General features: G+C 46.4%; 1 protein-coding gene across 2 annotated transcripts in view; it reads right to left on the minus strand.

Moving 5' to 3' along the window:
- PTDSS1 (phosphatidylserine synthase 1) overlaps nt 1-17,498 on the minus strand; it is a 72,875-nt gene that overhangs the window by 20,575 nt on the left and 34,802 nt on the right. For both annotated transcript variants that reach the window (XM_040261029.1, XM_040261030.1), the window contains 5 exons: nt 14,953-15,111; nt 10,623-10,774; nt 8,445-8,586; nt 5,582-5,694; nt 2,884-2,949 (listed from right to left, as the gene is read on the minus strand). In XM_040261029.1, coding sequence (XP_040116963.1) covers nt 2,884-2,949; nt 5,582-5,694; nt 8,445-8,586; nt 10,623-10,774; nt 14,953-15,111 — 632 coding nt within the window. The remainder of the gene's footprint in view (nt 1-2,883; nt 2,950-5,581; nt 5,695-8,444; nt 8,587-10,622; nt 10,775-14,952; nt 15,112-17,498) is intronic.

Genomic DNA, 17,498 nt, shown 5'->3' on the forward strand with positions numbered 1-17,498 from the left:
AAGGAAACAGTCTAGAGATGGCAGACACCGCGGAAAAGACAGGAGAGACGAGGGTGGAGAAGGACGTGCCGACGTGGAGCTGCCCTTGGACAGCGCGATGTGCAGAGGAGCAGAGGCAGAAGCTTACTGTCTCAGGTCACCAGCAGGGCTGGGACAACTCGGGAGAGGAAGCCAGTGTGGTGAGAGGCAGTTCAGAAGCAACTGGGCTCCAGGCCTGGGCCCTGGGGACCAGCAGCTCTGACCCAACCCCTGGAGACCCAAGCCAAGGACTTGCCAGGGGAGGAAAAGTGACTGCTCACTCCTGTTACAGCCACAGCTTGGAAGCCTTCCTTCCAGGGCCAAGCGATCCAACATCTTTTCTTCCTCAACCAGCCCAATGCTCTCCTTTGGAGGCACAGAAACTCAATTATAATGGGGAGGGGAGGGGGAGAAAGGTGAAGATGAAGACGGTTTCACATGAACACCTGGGCAATCTGTCCACCTCGATCTGGCCCTGACACCCACGAAGATGTAGTAACCGGAAGAGGTTCCCCCACTTCGACTTCTCCCCATGGGTTCCCATTCTCCAGATGGATGGAGTCCTGTCTCAGTTGGGCCTAGGATGTTTAGGGACCAAAGGCTGTAAGTTCAGCTCCATGGCACAACTGTGGAGCCCACACTGAAAGTCTGTATTTCATTACATATAGCAGCACTTAATGCCAGCTTTTTGAGGGTGTAACACTTACAAAGGAGAAAAGTGCCCACTACATGGGCTTCACCTCTGTTCCCTTGTATCTCGATACTGTGATAGAGCCAAAGTCATCCCAAAGTTAGTGAAAAGAAAACTGTAAAGCATCAACTAGCTGTTAAAGAAGGGGTTTCTCTGGTGGCTCAGTGGTAAAGAACCCACCTGCCAGTGCAGGAGACACATGTTCAGTTCCTGGGTCAGGAAGATCCCCTGGAGAAGGACATGGTGACCCATTCCAGTATTCTTTCCTGGAGAATCCCATGGACAGAGGAGCCTGGTGGGCTATACAGCCCATGGGGTCACTAAAGAGTCAGACACGACTTAGTGATGAAAACAAAGTTGTTAAAGGAAGTCAGACACTTCGGTGTTTGCTGTTTTGATAGAAGATGAAAGAAACCAAAAAAACGAAGGTGGCAGGGAAGCCGGAGGAAGGAAAGAAAAGCAGATGGGAGGTGGTGGACCCCGAGGGGCAAACACCAGAGAAGAGACTGGAGGCCAGGCCTCCTGCTGCACCATCACGGGCCCACCATGCCGACCAGTCAGAGGCTGCTCCTGCCCGTTCACACTCCAGGTGGGTCCGCCCTGCGTGATTTATGAAGAGGGACTTGCTGTTTTTCAGCACAGCCCACTAATCTCAAGGTCCACTGACCTTGACATCACCATTCTGGGAGTCCTTGATTCTCAACAGAGCATCCTAAATCAGCCAAATGACCTCACATTTATTTCAGATCTTTTGCAACTGACCCTCTTTCACCATTTTCCAGTAAGGGGCAGCTTTTCTGAGTTTGCTCCCACCCAGTGGCCTAGTTCCTCTTGGCTATTTCTCCCACCACAGGGATTAAACTTTCAAGATACCAGATTAGGGAGAACTACCTGTCTCTCTGATCCACCATCTCCTTTTTCCTCAACAGGTGACTAGACAGAGGTCTCCAGTCACAGCAGAATAAGACTGTGGCAAGGACTTATAAATGTGAAAAGAAAAATGCACGTGGAAAGAAGATGCATGGGACAGAGGAAAAGCTCAAAGGCAGAAAAGATCCCCAGTCCTTGGACAAGACAGTAAGAAGGCAACCTGCCTTCCTGCAACAAAAGTATGTAAGGAGTCTGGTAAATGTAGATTCTCAGTCAACAATGGAAACTGAATCCATCCTATTACCCTTTAAGCTACTTTGGGTAGGAAAATCAGCTTACATCACAGAGTTTGCCAGAAACAGTGACAAAGGCCTTTTGTCTTTTGGGAAGAAGGCGGTGGGAAACTTGAGTAACACCTCCAGAATCTGGGTGAGAGCTGGATACACACACACACACGTTTGGAAGGAATGACTGTAATGTAAGCAGCAAGTATCTCTAAAAAGTCGATGTCTTTGGATGATCTTTAGTTTATTCTTTTCTACATTATCAATATGCATTACGTGGAAAAAAAAATTCTGTTTAAAAATCTGTTGTGGTTTTCATCGGATTTTCTTTATGCTCAGTTTAAAATCTAGATTAGGTCCTGAATTTAGGCTCCTTGAGTGACTGAACTTCACACACAGACATGCTGGACGTCTCTGGAACTTCTACTGCTAGACGGCGTGGTGAAATGTGGATGGTGTTGTACAGAGGAAGCAATTACCTGATATACTGAACAGCATTTCACGTTTAATACTGGGGGTGAAACTGGATAATCTATGCTTTCTTTCAAGTCACTTAAGTAATTATAAATTCAGATACAGCATTTGTGTCTATAATAAGAAGATAAATTGTGACTGTGTGGCTACATGTTAGTTTTCTTTGGGACAATAAAACAAGACCCTTTCTGGTGTGAAAGTAACATGAAGCGTGGTCAAGCCCATCACAAGACGTTGTCCCAAACTTACTATCGATTTCAGAGGGAATTCAAACAATTCATTTCCTAATTTATTTCAGGAAACAAGGCCTCCAATTCTATGTGGAAAATATCTTTTGATTTCCTACTGTCTTAAAAAAAATAATTTCTACATCCTCTTTCTATAACTTGCCAGTTAACTAGTCTAAATTTAAATCAGAAAAAGGAATGTTAAAAGCGAAAGACACACAAAAATAAAACTGCACTGAAAGTCACTTAATGCAGGGTCAAGAAAGAACTCAAGAAATCTACAGACATAAGTGGTTTCAAATGATAACAGATTACTCACCCAAACACCCAGCACTGTGTTCCCACGCGTTTGCACTGCGTGTCGGTGAGGTAAGCGTAGTACTGTCTGAAAGAACAAAGGTAGAATTCACTGAGAGCCTCTGGAAGACCAGCAAGCCAATACAGAACTCACTCACTCTGACAGTGTGAGTATAAAAACTGTCTGCCTTGTTCCACAGACTCAAGCTGCCTGGTCTAGTTCTATTCAAAGGAACAGGAAGCCAGTGCCTGCTGAAACCTTCCTGTAAGAGGCTAAGAATTTGGACTGGGATGGAGGGAGGTGGTTTAACGAGCCAGATTATTGGCAGAAGCAGTCTTGATTCAGAGGCAGACTCCCACACTCCCGAGCCAAAGTCACCCCAGGTGGGTGCTTCAGTCTCTCTCCATGGAGGCAGTTCCAGAAGCTCAGCTACACTGTCTCCTCTGGCTCTCTCCAGGACAAAGGCTGCTGACTGTAACCAGGCAGGAAAGCTATACATTTTGGCTCTCAGAAACATTTCAAGGTGACTGGCTACACGCCCAGTGCTCAGTAGCCACACGTGGGAGAGGCTGCCTATAGGACAACACAGGCTGGGAGTCTTAGAGCTGCCCCTGAAACTCAACCCATCCCTGGGGAGGTGACATCTGAACCAGCGGGGTAAGGGCTGGGGTTACAGACTCCCCTCTGAGGGTCTGAGGAAAGCTATGATAAAGGCACATGAAACACGCACACAAAATTCTGCATTAAACTTCAGAGGGTTCACGAATGCCCAAAGCTCATCCGTGAACTCTCGGCTCTGCACCCCAAAGTGAAGAATTCTGCCTGTAAAGAATTCAGGTTTTCCTCTAACTTCACATTTTCATTACCTAATTTGCTTTTACCAGTTCAGCTACTTTACTAATTACATCCATGCCCTTATACTGCACATTATATTAGACTAAAAGAATATTCACTCAAATATCTTCTCAAAGCAGAATCACATGAAAGTCTAACCAAAAAAGAGGAAAAGAGAGACCTGGTTAGTATATATGATTTATACTGAAGCCTGAGTTTTCGCTTCTTTCTGGGCCTGCCATTGACTCATTGGAACCTAAAATCCATTAGCATTTCCATCTTTCCAAGAAGCTTGTCAACCATCTCCTTAGCCTCAGGTGTTGTAGGAACACAGGAAGTGGCTAATTTTAAAACCAAAAAAGAATCGTTTAAAACCCATAGAGTTTGGCAAAAATTTTAAGGAGCTCTCAAAAAGCCCAAACACTGGATTTTTAGTTTCTGCTTGAGTCTCTAGTTTTTGCCGTGAAATACTTAACAATAAGGAAATTTCATGATAAATCACATGTGATTTGCTGTTCTGTTTTCTAAGAGATTTCTTTCCCCATTTATTTGTTGATTGCTCCTAATTTTATGAAGGAACTGCTGCTAATCTTTCCTGACAATAACAGTAAGCCTCAAATTAAATCAAATTTTAACTATGATAAGGAAGTGCCAACCCACAAAAAGGAAAAGTGCATTCATGAGACAACTATTTCAGCAGATCACTAGTCCATAAAGCGCCAAAGGGCTGCTGTGTACCAACTGTTACCTTCCTGTATACATTAATATATATTTGTAATAATGAATGAGGACAGTAAGAAGTGCTAGCTGGGGGTGAGGGCTATGTCTGACCAAGGAAAACACCCACTCTCCTTGGCAAACAAGGCTCTCTACTTGTGTAGTTCACTCACACATTAAAAATAATTAATTAAATTATCCCACAGTTCCCAAAGAAGTTTACTTTGAATCAGAGGTGCACAGACTTTGAGTGTTTCTACTGAAACAATGTAGAACAATTGTTCTACTGATAATGCAGAGACTCCATACTAGTTATAAAACCCTAATCGCTCTTTCCAAACAGGAACAACAAAACAGATGAAAGTGTTTCACTCTGAAGTTCACTGGGATGGGTCCGTGGGGGACTCCAGTCTGTGAACAGCACCTCATCTCTAGGGTCCTACATGAATCGTGACTCCAGGGCAAGGACAGCTTCCCTGGAGGATGAATGCCCAAACTTGTCCCTGCTATCCTGGAGGACCACAGGAAAGACATCTGAAAAAGGAAATTAACTTAACTGGCTCTGATGGAACTAATAAAGTTTCATTCTAAAAATAACAACATTTATGACTTCAATCCACTGTAAAAATGTTTGCATTTTTTGATAATCTCATGAAGAAAACCTCAGTACGTCTCTTCCTCGTTTAAGGGCTTCCCAGGTGGCTCGGTGGTAAAGAATCTGCCTGCCAATGCAGGAGATACAGGTTGGATCCCTGGGTCAGGAAGATCCCCTGGTGAAGGAAACAGCAACCCACTCCAGTACTCTTGCCTGGAGAATCCCCATGGACAGAGGAGCCTGGCGGGCGACAGTCCGTGGAGTCATAAAGACACAGCTTGGTGACCGAGCAGAGGGGAAAAGAACAGCTGGGAAGATCCTAAAGGGGTCTGAATGTAATGGGGTGGTGTCGGTCTTCATGTTACTGAGGTTGGAGAAGCAGAATGTTTTCTTCATGTTCTGGATATATAAGTCTTTTTGTGCCCTTGGAAGTATAATTGTCTAGAATGACATTCTCATGGAAAATCTGCTAGTTTATATGACCTCCTTAATGCTACACAGGAGAAATGATGGGCAAAATGACCTCCAAAGCAGGTCAACATGTTCACATGACCGTCAGGCTAACAGAATTACCTTACTGTGGGAGCCGTGATGCCACCAATAAAGAGAATTCGACACCAGCTTAATGGATGACTGGCTTGGAACACAAAGATATGTTTCAGGAAGAAGGTATTCAACTCGGTCAGCTGCAAAAGAAGGAGGCGTGAGTCAACCTGGTGCTTCAAGCTAAGTCATGAGTATCTAGTCCTTCAATGGACACTCTATAGCTAAAAATAATTGGTATGTTCAAAGCATCTCCAGAAAATATATCGGGTCTCTTAAGAGTTTGCTATTTAAGCCCAGGTACAGCCAGGACAACATGGGCACCAATCAAGCAGAGGTCCAGGGGAGGTGCTGGGTGCTGAGAGGGGCACAGGGGGCATCGGCCATTTAGTGTATTTCCAGGTTCACGTGACTGTGACCTGGCTCACAGGCATGAGCTGCTGGGACAGTCGGGAGGGAGATGCTTCCAGAGCAAAATCAGGAAATCAAATCTCTGCTGAGGAACACCTTTGCAGCTGGACAGAAATCAGGCCAGGTCAAAAAGACACCTGACAGCAGGGAAGCAGGCTCTTTAATAACCAAAAGAAGCTTGAGATGCCATGTGTGACTGCGAGATGACTATGGGCTCATTCAGCTCGTGCCAGGGACCAAGCAGATCTTTGACGAAAGGCTGAAAAGCTCTTAAAAGTGGGTGTGGGGGCTGGTCCAGGCTTCACCTGGCAGTGAGACTGCTCCCTTGAAGGCAGCACCCAGTGCCACCATCACGTGACCTGTCCTGGCGGCACAAAACTTGTCTATCAGGAATCCGTGCTCCATGCCCAGAGGCCCCTCCTGTCCCCTCCAGATGAAGTGAACAGTGGAGATTAGGAAAGGTCACTGTTTTAAGAGCACAGGAGTACTTCCCTGGTGATAGTGGATAAGAATCCGCCTGCTAATGCTGGAGATACAGGTTCGATCCCTCGTCGGGGAAGATCCAGCATGCCAAGGGGCAACTAAGCCTGGGCACCACAACCATTCAGCCCATGTGTTGCAATTACTGAGGCTGGTGCACCTAGAGCCTGTGCTCTGCAACTAGAAAAGGCCCCGCAACGAGAAGCCCAAGCACCACAATGGAGAGAGCAGACCCCCTCACCGCAACTAGAGAGCCCATGCAGCAGCAGAGACCCAGGACAGCCAAAAATAAACACAGTTATTAAAAAAAAGAAAAATGTACATCACATGGACCAGCAGGTTCATTTCAGTGACCTAAAATGTGCATCTCTCCCCACAGTGCTGGGGTTTTTTTTTTTTTTAATTTATTTTTAATTGGAGGATCATAGTGCTGATTTTCAGAGAAGGCGATGGCACCCCACTCCAGTACTCTTGCCTGGAAAATCCCATGGGTGGAGGAGCCTAGTAGGCTGCAGTCCATGGGGTTGCGAAGAGTCGGACACGACTGAACGACTTCACTTTCACTTTTCACTTTTCATGCATTGGAGAAGGAAATGGCAACCCACTCCTGTGTTCTTGCCTGGAGAATCCCAGGGACGGGGGAGCCTGGTGGGCTTCCGTCTATGGGGTCGCACAGAGTCGGACATGACTGAAGTGACTTAGCAGTAGCAGTGCTGATTTTAAGGATATAAAATAAGAATGGTTCACTCATCATCACCACGTATAGGAAACTGATCCCTGCATAGCGCTCACGATCCAGGGAACAGTGGGCCGTGGAATTCTGCCATCCTAGGAAAATCCAAATCCTTCCGAGGTCCTCACAATCAAAGGGAACCTCTCTCTGCTCAGGCACTGCCCCAGGAGGGAAAACCTGACCATCATCCACTTATATAACCCCCCTCCTTTTTAAAAAGTTTTTTTGATGGAAACCATTTCTAAAGTCTTTTTTAAATTCGTTACAATATTGCTACTGTTTTTTATGTTTTAGTTTTTTGGCCTCGAGGTATAAGGGATCTTCGCTCCCTGGCCGGGGATTGAACCTGCAACCCCCTCCGTTGGAAGGTGAAGTCCCGACTAGTGGACTGCCAGGGAAGTCCCTATGCCCATTTTATCCACTGACTTCCCCAAACCATGGTGACTATATACCTATTCATCTATATCCTTCTGTGGACAAAGACTATCTTTCAAATGACACATGCCTATTTTCTCCTTGTGTTGGGAGTATGTTGTTCTTATGTTCAAAATATAATGTCTGAAGATTCTGGAAGACAATTCAGGCGAAAACTAGTTTTCCTTAGCTACTCTCCCAAAGCTGTGGAACAATTAACCTGTGAACAGGAGGGTCAATAAAAAAGGCTGCCTCCAGGAAAGAGTTGTTTGGTAATCTCTTTCCGAGACCCCAGGCTGTCTGCATCACATCAGTCTGCTTGGAAGGAGGGCCTCTCCCCATTGCTGATACCACTCCAGAGGACGCAGGTCCCCAGGGGGCTCCAGTCCCCTCAGTGAGCTTCTTTATTTAGCGCTTCACCAATTACCTGAAGTGGTAACAGCTGAGGTACCATCTTAAGACTCAAACACTGAGTCTGGACTATTAAAAAAAAAAAAAAAAGCCTTACATTTGTTACTTTGGTCCTGAAAAGACCATTTTATGGATAGAAAGCAATCCAGTGCCTAACTCACTGGGTGATAGATGCTGAGCACAAGGTTTTTACAGGGAATTTTAATCTGTTTCCAATTTGCAATTCAATGATCTGTATTTTAAAACATCTTCACAACGAAACAAGACCTTAAATGTAACAGCATCACTGTTGAATTATTCTGTATGTCAGCTGTAGAACAGTACATCTTTTAACGCATGGAGCAGATAAGCAATGTCAACTAGCATGAACCCTAAATCAATGGATGGTTTTTATTTTGGTTTTGTTTTTTCCCTACTTCTGAGCATCTGAAAAAAAGAAGTTACCTGCCAGATGATCATGAAAAGGTATATTCCAGCCACTCTCTGAAATGAAGACTTGGGGTCAAACCACCGCACGTAGGTCCAGCTGGCAGGAGTGAACTGTAGCACGGCTCTTTTGATCTTCCCGGTGGTGGTATGGATGTCCCTGAAAGGACAGAAACAGTTCTGCTGAAAATTCAAAGAGATAAGAAAGGACAAAAAAGAAAAAAAACTGCACTGACTACTTTACAACCAGTACCCAGAACAAAAGACCCCATCCTGTTTGAGCATCTCTCCAACGGGAGCCTCTGTTCACAGGTGAGGCGCCGAGAGCGTCACACCTGGCGGGGAGCCTCGGCAGGGACAGGTACGACGCAAAGGCCAGGCCACTGCAGGGCCATCACAGGCCACAGTCTGTGAGCTGGTGACAAGAGACGCCGAGGGACACTGAAGACAGCAACTTGGAGCTAGGCCAGGAAGGGTGAGGACGGTGCAATGACGCAATCCCACCATGGCTCACCGCCCCCACCCCAGCCTGGGGGCGCAAGGTAAAACACAGAACATGCTCTGTACGGGAGGTGACCCGTAGCAGCTCCTGGCCCTATAGCTGCTTCGGTTAAGTTTCAGGTGATGAACCGTGACTTTTTTAACCTTTCTTGGATTTCATCCTAGAAATCACTCAATTAAAAATTTTATATTCCAGTGATAGAAACAAGCAGTCCCACAGGTCACAAACAAGACCACTGAGGCTCCAAGACACGGAGTGGCTGATGCCGGCGCACCTCCTAAGCCTCAGAGCTGCGGGCAGATTCTGGTCCCCTCGTGGGAGACCAGGGGAGCCGAAATCCAAGGTCGCAGTATTTAATTAATGGTAAAGAGTTTTTAATTCAACAAGAACATTATGTCGAGGACCTTCAGGTCTTGGACACTGTTTCAGATGCTGAAGGCGCAAGGACAAACAGGCCAGGCCTTTCATTCTTGGAGTGGGGAGGGGGATAGAAGGGGTAGTAAGGGAACCCAGGTTTGTTTCTTCACCCACTCACCTGCCCATCAACAAGCCTGCGGTGAGAAAATGTCCTTCAAGAAGGCTTGTGGCACAAGGCCAACAAAGAAATAGAGTCTATTCCGAAAATCAACAAGAACAAGGAAGGGCCTGTACTAAAAAATGGTGAAACTTCATGGAAAGAGGTAGAGAAAGATGGGGATAAAGATACTATGTGATGGAGACCTGGACACTTAACGGAGTGAAGAGGTTAATCCAACCTGATCTGTATTCCTTCATGTTTAATGTAACTTGAAACCAGGGGGACTTTTTTGTTCATCTGTTGTGCTTATGTCTTGGGAACTTGACAGAATGATTCTCAAGCTGAATTTGAGTATAAATGTACAAAATGAGGGAAGCATAATGGAGTGTTTAAGGAACCAGGCAGCCTGATGCAAATTCAGACTCAGCTTGCTAGGTGAATGTCCTTGGGCAAATTACCAAACCGAAACCACCGTACTGTCATCTCTAAAATGAAGAGAATGGTGGTGTGTCTACCCATAGGGTTGATGTAAGGCTCAAATGAGATACTGTGTATGAAGGTTGCTGAGAGCAAAATCCAGCGCTGCTACAGATTTTGTTACATTATATACTGCTCAAAATATATTAAAAAGTCCTTTCAAGTCAGTGGCCAAAGAAAGGATTACTCACGAAAGGGATGGAGTAAACTGGTTAATCAGATCCAGTACACTGTGAAATCTCCCCCTTATACCATATGCCAAAATTAATTTGACATGGAATAAATAGGTTACTTATAATCGCCAAGCCCGTGGACTTTGTCCTCAGGCCCGTGAGCCACCATCACAGAGGAATGACGTGATGGCTCTGACGGTCCTGAGACCATCTCTCGGGCAATGGTGGCGGAAGGCTTGGAGGGGTTAACCTGGGGACAGGGCAGTCATCAGTCCAGCCGTGGGAGTCGGAATGCAGGCTGGGGAATAAGGATATAAAAAGAGGGGGTGGACTTGAGAAACTCGTAAATGATTCAGCGTTTTCCAGATCAGTGCCTGAAACTGGGTTTAGAACCATTTTTGAGCTCCAGTGATCAACGTATAATTTACTCCTCGTCATCAGAGAACGCACTCATGCTGTGGGATACCGAGCAGTTAAGTTCACATCATGAGAAACGGTGACGCAGGGCCCGGAGGAGGACGACTCACTTGAAACTTGCCCAGTGGTAAGTCCGCATCTCTAAAAACCGGCAGACGACCATGCCCAGCCAGATGCCGCCCCCGTTGCACAGCAGGATGTCCAGGATGACTTGGTCCCACCAGCACTCGGCAAAATTGGGGAGAAGATGCATGAAGAAAAGCTGGGAAACACGAGAGATGACGGTTGTGAAAAATAAAACAAACCTGGGGTACCATCCTGAAAGATAACGTTCCTTTTAACGTTCCTTTTGTTCAAATTTGTTGACATTTTAAGTTTCACTGATATATTTAAATAAAACCAAGTTCTTTAACCAGGTTCTTATTCTTTATTTTATGATAGTTTGCAAATACTGCTAATCCAAACAGCGCCTTTTTAAATTTATTTTTAACATGGGGTTTTAAAGAAATGATGACCCATCTTGAAAAATACTACCAATAAATCACCTTGGCTCATGACAATGTAACATGGACCCTGGAGAAGGAAGGGAGCAAAGTTTGCTCAACTGCCTACAGAGCACTGGCAGAATCCTCGAAACTAGCAGCTTGAGAATTTAAGCTGTGTATTTTAGAAACGGTCTACAGATATTTTAATAAAATAGTAACCTGTATTGCAGCCATGAAATTAAAAGACGCTTACTCTTTGGAAGAAAAGTTATGACCAACCTAGACAGTATATTCAAAAGCAGAGACATTACTTTGCCAACTAAAGTCCATCTAGTCAAGGCTATGGTTTTTCCTGTGGTCATGTATGGATGTGACAGTTGAACTGTGAAGAAGGCTGAGTGCCGAAGAATTGATGCTTTTGAAGTGTGGTGTTGGAGAAGACTCTTGAGAGTCCCTTGGATTGCAAGGAGATCCAATCAATCCATTCTGAAGGAGATCAGCCCTGGGATTTCTTTGGAAGGAATGATGCTCAAGCTGAAACTCCAGTACTCTGGCCACCTCATGAGAAGAGTTGACTCATTGGAAAAGACTCTGATGCTGGGAAGGATTGGGGGCAGGAGGAGAAGGGGACGACAGAGGATGAGATGGCTGGATGGCATCACTGACTCAATGGACGTGAGCCTGAGTGAACTCCGGGAGCTGGTGATGGACAGGGAGGCCTGGCGTGCTGCGATTCATGGGGTCACAAAGAGTCGGACACGACTGAGCAACTGAACTGAAATTAGCTTAACAGGAAATCTCACACTAACTGATTTGCAGTGATGATCTTTTATTAAGTGCCTACGATGTAGCAATACAAGGTGGTGAGACAAAATGGACCAAGGTCCTTGATCTCAAGCCGGATTTATTCAGAACCAGACACTTATTCGGAACCCCAGAATCAGGTAAGCTGTGGCAAGTGTTACAATGGGGACATAAATGGGAACCGCAGAGACACTGAAGAGATTCATTCTGAGAGATGGCAACTGTGGCAGATTTCTGGAAGGGAGACAGGCTGGAGTGGGGTGGTTAAGGTCAGGAGTGACTGGTTTCAAGAGATGGAGATGAAAGTGAAGATATTCCAGAAAAGAGGCACAGTGAGATCAAGGGTGGAACAGAAGTCTTTTACAGAAATAGTTCTGTCCAAAACAAAGGACCGGTCCGCTGTATGCAGAGCAGCACAGTGTACTGCGTGAAGGCTTGCTTTTAAGAGGGTCTGAAATTATAACGACAATGCCTGACAGCTCTCTGGAAAGAGGCAACCCCTTAACTGTAAAGCTCTGAAGTAATAAAATAAACGCTACAAATCAGAACTTTTCACGAAAGCATTTCATAGACTGCGCCGAGGTGTGCTAAGTCACTTCAGTCTTATCCGACTCTGGGCGACCCTGAGGACTGTAGCCCGCTAGGCTCCTCTGTCCGTGGGACTCCAGGCAAGAGCGCTGGAGTGGGTTGTCCTGTTCGCCTCCAGGGGATCTTCCCGACCCAGGGATCGAACCCACATCTCTTACATCTCCTGCATTGGAAGGTGGGATCCTTTCACTAGTGCCATGTAGAAAGCCCTTTCACAGACTGCAAAACCACACAAATACAAGGATGCTGTCTTCCTGACGTGCCTGCTGCTGAGACGATACAGAACAGCTACTGTGTGTGAGGGTGAGGGGCTGTGGGCTGACCCCTGGCAGGTGGCGCACTGCCTGGGCTGACTCCAAGGTCCGAGCCATGACATGGAGCATTAACTCACATGAGGCAGAGGGAAACTTCTGCAGAAGCCCGTGACACAGACCTGCTGAAACAGGACTCTGCCGGGGAGTGGATGTGGAGCACTGGCATCCACCTGAGGAGCCTTTCTAGGGAGTGCCGGGTTGAGGGGTGAGACGGCCCAGAAAGAGAGGAGTCGGGGGAGCTGGAAAGAGTCACCTTCACTCACTCACTATGGATCTGGGGGCGTCTGCCCGTGTGAGGCAGAGCCCTGGGGTCTGGGACTGGGCAGACATGGGCCCTGCCCTCTGGAAGCATGAGGTTTGGCAGAAAAGAGACACCTGTCATGTATCTAACATGGGCCGAGTGTCTCAGAGGAGAAGGGCTGGAGAAGGGCTGTGCTCTACTTGCAGGGGCACCAACGTGAGCCCGGCCAGTGGAGGACGCAGGGCAGAGAGGGAAGAACTCAGAGGAGGGCTTCCTGGGAGGTAAGGACACAGCAACTGGGCAGGGCAGGAAGCAGAGGGCAGGTGAGAGGTCTCGGGGAAGCTGGGCCAGCTAACACCCTAACACCGGCCTTTGCAGGCTGTTCAGAGCCCTGGCCCCCATCCTGATTTTGCTTTAAGAGCAATGGACAAACAGGGAAGAGTTTGTAGTAAAAGCATGTGATGGGATTGCGGTCTATAAGGATCACTTTGAAACAGACAGTGTTGCAGGAGCAGACAGGAAATTCAGCTAAGAAGAGAGTAGATTAGATACAAGTGGGAGCAGAGGGATGACCTGGAGAGGTGTCTAGAGAAGAGGCGTCAGGACTTGGGGATGACAGAACGCCAGGGAACAAAGAAAGGGAAGGGCAGGAGGCCAGGGAGGTGAGGAAGGCCGAGTGCCTCGCACAGGTCACATGGCAGTGAGGTCCTGAGGACGCCTGCAAGTCGGAGAGCAAATGTGAGGTACAGGGGCAGAGACACGGGCGTGCTCACGGACGAGCAATCCCTGGATCCACTCTCGGCTCGGAGCTCGTTTCCACTGTTACACTGAGGTACACGCTGCCCTTCCAGGCCACGGGGAAGATTCTGGATGATGTACAAACAGTGGCAGGCACTGTTACGCACTGAATTGTGGCCCCCTTAAGGCCCATATGGTGGAGGTCCTGACCTCCAGGGCCTCATAAGGTGAGCTTATTTGTAAATGCAGTCACTGCAGCTGTAATTAGCAAGCTGGGGTCATCCTGGAGGAGGGCGGGCCCCTAATCCAGTGTGACTAGTGTCATAGAAAGAGCGTCGCGTGAAGCCACACGGGCAGAAGGCCACGTGGGGACGAAGGTGGAGACTGAGGTGATCTACAAGCCAAGGAACACCAGAGGCAGCCAGCAAACCACCAGCAGCGAGAAGCCCGGGACAGGCTAGAAGTGGTGAACCAGGTGGACACCCCGAACTCAGACTTCCAGCCTCCGGGGCCACGAAAGGCATGTTAATAGAAGTGACTGTCTAACCGGTACCCTCGCTAAGTTACGATCAGGGCAATGATGGGCCTGTGCACAATCACAGATGAATAATCCTAATCAAGAAATAACTGTGCACACAGCCAAATTCTGTTCCCTGGGAATGATTAAGAAGAATATAATAACTGAAAAGTAAATGAACCAGTTCCCCGAATGTCACTTCACTAATAGTTTTTCAAGAATATATCTCTTAAATTCAGTAAATGAGACAAACTTTTGATTACTGAGATAGCTGAGCTCTACTGGGAATTCATTTTCGGCTACAAAGCGTCCTGGATGCACTCATAAAGACCCAAACACCACAATTCTGTTTATCTCAAACTGGAAACTAGTTAGTGGGTGGAGCAGCTGTTAACTTCTCAGCGGAAGTCCTCATTACCACTGACTTGTGTTGTTTGGCATTTTAACTCCATTCCTTAGCTTGATTCCAGTTGTTTCTCTTTAAGACTTGTGAGATAGAGCAGGCCTGAAGCTGACAAGGAGCTTCTCTGTGTGTTTGACAAAGGCTTAAAATATCCCTTGGGATTTAAATAGTTTCATGCCACAGGAGCTGGAGAATAGAGTACGTGACTGCTAACGGGCGGACTGCCTCCCTCCTACGTACAAACGGTCTGCATTGCAGCGTCTGGACAGCGGCCCGCGCCCCCTGCAGCGTCTGGACAGCGGCCCGCGCCCCCCGCAGCGTCAGGACAGCGGCCCGCGCCCCCCGCTCACCTCGGTCAGCTCCCAGGTGATACTGATCGTCCAGCAGAGCCCGTAACTTCGGATCAGCAGGGCCTTCATGGCCCAGCCCCAAAAATGCCCAAAGGCAAAGATGTCAAAGTGGCTGAGAATCCTCTCCCAGGTGATGACATGGCAGTTCACAGCATACTCCTGTTTAAGATGAAACGGAAATAATTAGTGACGCTCTAGAGATCAACTTGCTTCAGGGTCTGGACAATAAAATGCAAGCAACTGATGCGATCTTGACCACTAATGTGTGTCCTGCCCAATAAAAAGTTTTAGTAACTGAAGAGGTTTGAGGAAAAATGGACAAGAATGAGAGTTTATACACTAGAATTGCTTTGTTCCGAATTGCGAAAGCTTAAATAAAGTGGGAAACAAAATCATTTTACATCACAGAGCCCATGTCACTTGCCCCTAGGGCAACTGTGTTAAAATCAGTAACAAAAACACACAATCCTAATAAATAAAGAATAAACAGAAACCCAATAGGTTTGGAAATTTAAAAACACACTTCTAAATATCATGGAGTTAAAAAGAAGTCGTAATAGAAATTTAAAAGACACTCAGTATTAAATGATAATGAAAATATTACACATCAAAATGATGAGATACAAGTAAGCAGAAGTTAGAGGAAAATACACTCTTAAATGTTTTTATTAGGAAAGAAGAAAAGCTGAAATATCCAACTTCAGAAATTAGAAGAAAGCAGAATTACTCCTCTACCCAACAATGTATAATGTTGCATAATCGAAATATTTAAACACTATAAAGCTTTCAAGAATTTAGGTTCCATCTCTAATATCTTTTTCTTTTCAATATGTTTTGAAAAACTTTCTAATCGATTTCCTTTTATTTCTGTATTTATTATGAAAGCAGTTTTCATACGACAACACTTCTCCGAGAGTCCTACATTTCCCATTCACTTTTCCCAGATTAATCAGATAGGAAGGAGTAAGATTTCAGTCAGCTGGCGGAGTTCCTGTAAAGTATAATATTTGCAAATCCTAAAAACAATACTCTCTGAAGGAGCAAAAACAGTACTGGGGTGCCCCTCTCTCTCTTCTGAAACCTACTGCCTCAGATTTCTGAAGCTTTCTCAGAACAAATGCACTCTAATTTGCAAAGCCGAAAGGACATTTTTAAAAACTATTTTTTTTTCTGATACGGGATGAGGATGTGTAAGTGGAAAATCTAGGAAAAAAAAAAAGAGGGAAAAAAAAAATCAACAAGGGTAAGTCAAGATAGGTAAAGCGTCTGCCTGCAATGAGGGAGACACGGGTTTGATTCCTGGGTCAGGAAAGTCCCCTGGAGAAGGAAATGGCAATCCACTCCAGCACTCTTGCCTGGAAAATCCCATGGACGAGGAGCCTGATAGGCTACAGTCCATGCAGTCACAAAGAGTCGGACACGACTGAGCGACTTCACTTCAAGTCAAGATAAGGTTTTTAAAAAGCCAAACAGCACTGCCATGAGATGACAATTCTCTTTCCAGGCCCTGGAGCACGTGCCTGTCACAGGAATCACAGAAGGGCAGAGACACCCTCGGCCTAAAGCAGTTATTCATGAGGTTAAGGAGGGTTCAAGGCCTGGTCAACTCCCGTTTCCGCAGCCACCCTATCCTCTTAAGGGTTAGATAAGAGAGGGCTGAGTTGCATCTTCAGAAGGCTGCTCTGAGGGCAATCATGGGTTGAAGACCACTTTGGAGGCCTTTCTACTCTCTAGGAGAATATTTCTGTGCTTCAACAAACGGGAAGGTACTCTGAAGGCACCACAAAGAGCTAAGTGTGTCTGCTGGTGTATAACTATTATATTATCAAATAATCATTAGGAACAAATGTGCCAGCGGTCACATCTGGAAGATCCTGAGGTCGAGGTCCTGGTCGTGGGAGGGACACAGGGCGCCGCGGTTTAAGGCAACTGGGGAGCACACACAGGCACAGCCCTGGAAGCGGCAGGAAAAGGCATGCAGTGAGGACTCCGAGGGCCATGCAGGGCGGAGGGAGCAGGGGAGCACGGAGCCCGCCCTCCCAGCCGACCCACCACTGGTCTGGACGGCTCCACCTCTCCGCTGTTTGCCCAACACTAGACCAAACACCAAGTCCTGTTCACTTTACCTCCCAATGTGTTTTTTCTTCCAACTCAATGCCACTGTTATTTCTTGCTTGCGATAGCTTTCTAAAACTATAAAGTGTATAGCTGACACTCTGACTACCCACCTCCAGTTTAAGACTGCAAAGCTTTTAACGGGTCTCTCTGAAATCAGTTCTCTAAAAATGAAATGATTTTGCAGATCATAAGTCAGACAGTTTTGGGTGTGTGTGCACTTGGGAGCATGTGTGTGTTTGGGAATGTGTGTGTGTTCGGGTGTGTGTGGCTTTGGGTTTGTGTGTTTGGAGATGTGCGATGTTTGGGGGTATGTATGTTTGGAGGTGTGTGCATGTTGGGGGTGTGTGGGTGTGTGGGTGTGCATGTTTGGGTGTATGTGTGTGTTTGGAGGTGTGAGCATGTTGAGGGTGTGTGGGTGTGTGTGTGTG

This window comes from Oryx dammah, unplaced genomic scaffold (assembly GCF_014754425.2).
Source record: "Oryx dammah isolate SB20612 unplaced genomic scaffold, SCBI_Odam_1.1 HiC_scaffold_19, whole genome shotgun sequence".
Lineage (NCBI taxonomy): Eukaryota > Metazoa > Chordata > Mammalia > Artiodactyla > Bovidae > Oryx > Oryx dammah.